The 6,000-nt window shown below is 36.9% G+C and overlaps 1 protein-coding gene across 15 annotated transcripts in view; it reads right to left on the minus strand.

The window, feature by feature from the left end:
- LOC106793443 (RNA binding protein fox-1 homolog 2-like) overlaps positions 1-6,000 on the minus strand; it is an 80,780-nt gene that overhangs the window by 11,427 nt on the left and 63,353 nt on the right. For 11 of the 15 annotated variants that reach the window (XM_014760359.1, XM_014760361.1, XM_014760360.1 and 8 more), the window contains one exon: positions 1,595-1,742. The exons of the other annotated variants lie outside the window; for them this stretch is intronic. In XM_014760359.1, the coding sequence (XP_014615845.1) occupies positions 1,595-1,742 (148 nt within the window). The remainder of the gene's footprint in view (positions 1-1,594; positions 1,743-6,000) is intronic. 15 annotated transcript variants of the gene reach the window in all.

The following is a 6,000-nucleotide window of genomic DNA, read 5'->3' on the forward strand; positions in this document are numbered from 1 at the left end:
AAGTTGCATGATTTTTCAACAAAATCATACTCGATTGTGTTTCAGAAGATAAGAAAGATTACGCGAGTCAGTTTTCAGAATTAAAGAATTAACATTTAGGAAGGAATATCAAACGAGAGATTTTTGTTCGTTTCGTCAAACGAGACGTTGTTCTTCCCTTTTTTTTTAATCATCTCTCTCTCTCTCTATTCCTCTTTATCTCACTCTCACTAAAGACGAACTAAGGAAGAAAAAAAAAAAAAAGAAAATAGGAAGCAGAAGAGAGGACAGATGGGGATAGATACTTTTCTGCCTACCTTTAGCCAGCATCCTTTGGCGTCAGACTTTCGTTGGCGTTAAATAACTGCTTGAAAAGTGCGAACACGTATACGAGGCGTACATTCACCGACGTTAGCTAGCTAGCTATCTAGATATTCGCATTCGAAAAGAGACCGTCATTAATTTACACACGCGCTTTTTTTTCTTTTCTTTTTTTGTCCCCTCAAACGAAATATAACGATGTCGAAAAAAGAAGAGAGCATTCCGCGAAAATACGTTGTAGGGGGGTTTTTTTTTTTTTTTTTCAAGTATATCGTACGAAGAGACAAACACGCTCCCCCCATTTTACAATTTACGGTGCCATCCTATTTTTTTTTTTTTTGCAATGAACAATACAAAATGAACCGACTCGAACAGAGTGTAGTAGTATACTTGTTAAATTTAACGACTGAAGTAAGATAGAGAGTGAGAGAGAGAGAGAGAGAGAGAGAGGAGAGATACGCGAATCTAAAACAATACAATTACAAAACGTAATCTCAATCCGAAATATTTCTTTGAAAGTTTCAGTTTCTTTAATAATACGAAACTATAAGGATGGTATACGATAGTTCGGTTCAAAACGTGTGAATATATCGATAATAAATAACAACAATAACATTAGCAACACCAACGCGAAACAAATAACAACACCAAAAAAGGTAATCGATAATTTATGAATTTTACCGAACAAGTTGGCTCTCTTGATCCACCGTTGTCGCGAGTATATTCATTTAACTTTGACGATAGGTTGATTGATTCATCGAGGAACGATTCGAGCTATGTAAGTAGATACACAATACTATATTCGGCACTCTAATTCTACTAGGATCTATCATGAGCAATGCTTGGTGTTATATGCATAAACAGTGCAGGCACATTCCAAGGGGGAGAGGGAGGGGTGGTGGTATTGGTGTGAGATAAACAGAGGTAAAACAAAGAAAGAGAGAGAGAGAGAGATAGAGACAAAGATACAAAGAGAAAAAGTAAAAAAAAAAGCTATAACACAAACGCAATGAGAATTATGATCTCTTGTGCGATGGAAAAGTGTAGTTACAATTATGATTACACGGGTCGTAAAGACGAAGAAGAAGAAGAAGAAGAAGAAGCGTTATTTCGTGAGAAAGATCCGAAGCTTTGTCCACGTTTTATTGAACGCCGAAAACTAGAGCGCGAAAGCGAGAGAGAGAGAGAGGGAGAGGGAGAGAGAGATAGAGAAAGAAAGAGAGAGAGAGAGAGAGGATTAAGGGTTAAGGGTAATGTTAAGGGAAAAAGGGAAAATCGTGTTTATTGTCTGTACCTTCGTCTCGCTGCCGCCCTCGGTGTAAGGACGAGGGGTGCAGCTGCGGGGGATGGGGTGACCGCGGCTGCTGCAACGGCTGCAGCCGCGGCTGCCGATGGCGCCGCCGCACCCAGCCAGCTCCACGGCATCGCCGGCAACCTGTATCCTGCGTTTTCCCACGTTTTTTTTTTGTTTATTTTATTCATTAGTCCTTTGCCTTCAACACTTTTCTTTTCTTATCTTTTCATTTCCTTCCCTTTCTATTATCCCCTTTTTCTTAGTCGAATCGCGTAACGACGCGCGTCACGGCGCCCTCGGTCTACTGGTCGAGACTCTTTTTCTTTTTTTTTATTATCCTTTTTTTTTTTTTTTTTTTTGTTTTATCGTCAAATATCTTTTCGAAATTTAACATTTTAGAAAGGCAGGACGGTAGAAAGAAATTAAAANTTTTTTTTTTTTTTTTGCCTTCAATCGATTACCCGTTACGACGATATATTCCGCTACAACCTAATCCCCGATCCTTAATCCCGCGCGACCTAGATTTTTTTCCCACTTATCTCGTGACGTACATGAAGTGGGTTGCTGATTATTTCCAACTGGCAGGTTGGATCGGTCGCATTTATTGAGGACGAAAGGAAATAATAGAAGAGAAAGAGAGATAGAGATAGATAGATAGATTGTTTTAATTCGACTAGTATTAGGTAAATTTTGAGATGTTTGCGTGGGGGACGTCCCGTCGCGCGCGCAGTCCGAATATGCAAATGTCAAAGAAAAGTCTTATCTTCGATGAGTACACGGTCCATTGGGGAACAGGGGGGGGGGAGGTGTGGGGGGAATTATCGAGATAACGAATAAATTTTCCAACGAGGTCGGTCATTCATTCAATCTTTATGCGAGTTTGAGAAGCTTCCTTATTTTCCTTTAGGAAAATGTGTCGATATTTTACGAAACCCACCACTAGTCTACTACTGTTCGCGTGTCGCCGAATTACGAATATACATACGATGATAACAATAACACACATACACCCACCCCCACCCCATTCACCTTTATCGCGATCTTCTTTTTATATACTATCCCTTGTAAACGTTTTATTTCTTTCCGTCCCCTATACGACGACCCTATTCTTTGATAGTCATTTTTCCTTCCTCTTCGTAAAGATCTTTTCCCTTATTCCAATTGGCTTCTCTTGTTGGTGGATGGATAAGAGCGCGATCGAAGTGATTCGTATTTCGCGTGTTCTCCGTAATTAAGACCGAAACAACACATTCTACTCGCGATATGATCCCATCTTTTGGAAAGCTCGATAAACCGTGTCGTGCAAATTACGAGGTGCCGTCTTTTTCGCCTAATTTCCGCCACGAAATAAACTCGCGATACTGACCGAATAAAAGTTATATTTTCATTCGAACAACTTGAAATGTTTATATATATATATATATATATCATTGACCGGATATTACTTATTAACCGATCTCTTTCTCAACGATATTTTATTAACGATCTTCATTTTTATCTTTAAAACTATTATCTAATTGTAATATAATTATAAGTAAGTATTGAAATTAATGCGAGAAAGAACAAGCGTTGTTTGTTCGAACGTTCAATGATATCGGGGATACGAGTAAACGAAAGAAACTAAGAACCATCCATCGATAACGACTAGAGGAAATGATAGCGAGAGAGAGAGAGAGAGAGAGAGAGAGAAAAGAGGGTTGCTCGAGTAATTATTATGATCGAATCCAATGCCTAGAGGCTTCGAGACTACGATGGAAATTACGAGAAACGGAGGGAAAGAGAATAGAGGGGTGCCTGCGGAAGGAGATGAGAGGCTTGAACGAGCCTCTACGAAGGGGTTGATGCCGTAGAGAGACGAGAGAGAAAGAGAAAGAGAGAGAGAGAGATGTGCTTGCTGCTGAGCGATCAATAAATGCTGCTGCCAGCATCCACCCGCACCAGTTCTCTCACTCACTCTCTCTCTCTCTCTCTCTTCGTCTACACGTTTCTTTCTCCTTCTCTGTTATCCATCTTTGTCATACTCCACTACCTTTCATTTCTCTTACATTATTTTCTCTCTACGCTTTTCACAGATACACATTTTTCGTCTATCATGTTTTTTTTTTTTTTTATAACAATTTGTAAAGGAAAATAAGAAAACATACGACCATTGGGAATGATCGAACGCGAAAAACGTATTTCTAAAATAACGCTTGATGATCTCTACCCAAATTGAATATAATCTTCTCGTTGAATTTTTGTTCTTTTTCGCGTAATCATCGACCGATCGGAAGTAGATAATTGGGGAAAAAAAAAGAAAGTGTAAAAAGAGATCATTAACGGAACGATATGAACGTTAACCAGACATAAAAGGAGAACAGAGGTCGAACTACGAACACGTGCGGGACGCTGACTCGTCCAAAAATAAAACTCTCAAACTTGCTTCGTAAAATACAAGGGGAGATGATATTGAAAGGACGCTTTTACATCCAACCCTTTCCCTTCCTTACCCTTCCCTACCCTTCCCTATCTCTATTCGAGTTTTGAAATATATTAAGCAAAATATAAGAATTATCACTAAAGATCCTATTCGTTGATACGTAATTAATGTTAAATTACATAATTCAATAAAAAAGATGCTGAATTTTATAGATTAAGTTGCTGAAGAAGTCCCAATAAAGGGACGAAACATTCAACTAATCAAAACGAGAAGAAATTCCCTAAGATACCTATTTATTAAATTACAAGATTTGCTCTGGAAAATAAAGAAACGTTTTTTTTTTTTTTTATCATTTTTTTACGCGGATTCGGAATATTTCCATTCGTACGGAGTAATATTTTGTTGGCAAAAAAAAAAAATGAGTCTCTAGCCGACTGATGTGCGCCGTGCCACACGGATTTTCTTTCCATCGATATAATCAAATATTACTAAATATTTTTAAACGACTTTTTTTGTTTGTTCAAGATCAATATTAATTTTTAACAAGATCGGTGCTGTCATGGCAGCCTGCATAGGAAGAGCTACAACAGGATGATAAGATAAATGGAAATAAGAGAAGAAAAAAGAAAAGGTGGATAGTAGAGAAAGAGAAAGAGAAAGAGAGAAATATATATATGTATATATATGTATATATATATATATATATATAAGAGAGAAAAACATACATTTTCAAGAAAAATAAAGCGATCTCATAAAAGGAGGCCAGGCATGCTTCTCGTTCTCTTTTATCGTGCCGATGAAAGAGAATCATTACTCCCTTTGAAACTAATAGCAATTAGACGATATACGATACATACATGTGTTGTACGCATCGGACCAATAAAAAGGGGGAAAAAAGAGAAAATCAAATAAATAAAAAAAAAAAAGAGAAAAAAAAGAACAAGAATACGCACAATAGATATACGTCCGAGGAGAAAGTAAAAGGGGAATAGAAAAAGAAAATTTTTCAAAAAAATAGAAAAAAAAAAAAGAAAATAAAAATGAATAAAATTAGACTCTACGAAAGAAGAGTATAATAAGAACAAAGTACGAAAGAAAAGGATACAGAAAGAGGAAAGAGATCGGCCTCAATAAAATCTACTTACATCAGCCTTTCGTAATGTACATAACATGTAGGTGCAATTATTGTTAATTGACGTACGACTGCCAGGACGCACGTATCATACGTATGAAATTATAATGTATTATAATCTATAGATACGTATCTCTATTGTAGTTATACATTATACGCGTATTCAATCGCAATTAATTCGTAAATCGAGCGATTAATTACGCAATGAATACGAGCGATATAAATACATACATACATATATGCATGCGTGCATATATGTATAGACATGTTCTACGATACGTATACAGAGAAATGCGCGTATATACACGTAACGCGTACGTGCTACACGAGCGTAGGTACTCGTGAAGCAAACGCAAACGCTTCTTATATATACGCCTGTCTTTATGTCTATATGTACGCTATATATATGTATTTTGGTACGCGTGCATACATATTATACATGTACACGTCATCAATAAATAAATTGTATATATATATATAAAGAAGTATCATACGTTATAGCAAAGAGATATACGAGATCGCGTACATACATACATATATACATAAGTCATAGGTGAATCTCATATGAAGGCAAGCCAAGGCCACGACATGAGACGTGCAAATTAAAAAAGGTAATAATATTAAAAAAAGAAGCAAGTAAAAAATTCTCTCCCAAAACCGCTCCAACCACAACCAAGCACAACCACAGGCAAGGTACGGGCCTTTGTCAACGAGACAGTCATCAACCAGTGAATATGTGGCGCATTACCGTGATTATATATTGTGTAATAGTAACAATTTAAAAATCTATATAATATACATATATATATGCATGTTGAGAGAGCGAACATATTAGATGAATATACATATGTATAT

Source organism: Polistes canadensis, unplaced genomic scaffold (genome assembly GCF_001313835.1).
Source record: "Polistes canadensis isolate GaletaPanama2010 unplaced genomic scaffold, ASM131383v1 scaffold_14, whole genome shotgun sequence".
Taxonomy (NCBI): domain Eukaryota; kingdom Metazoa; phylum Arthropoda; class Insecta; order Hymenoptera; family Vespidae; genus Polistes; species Polistes canadensis.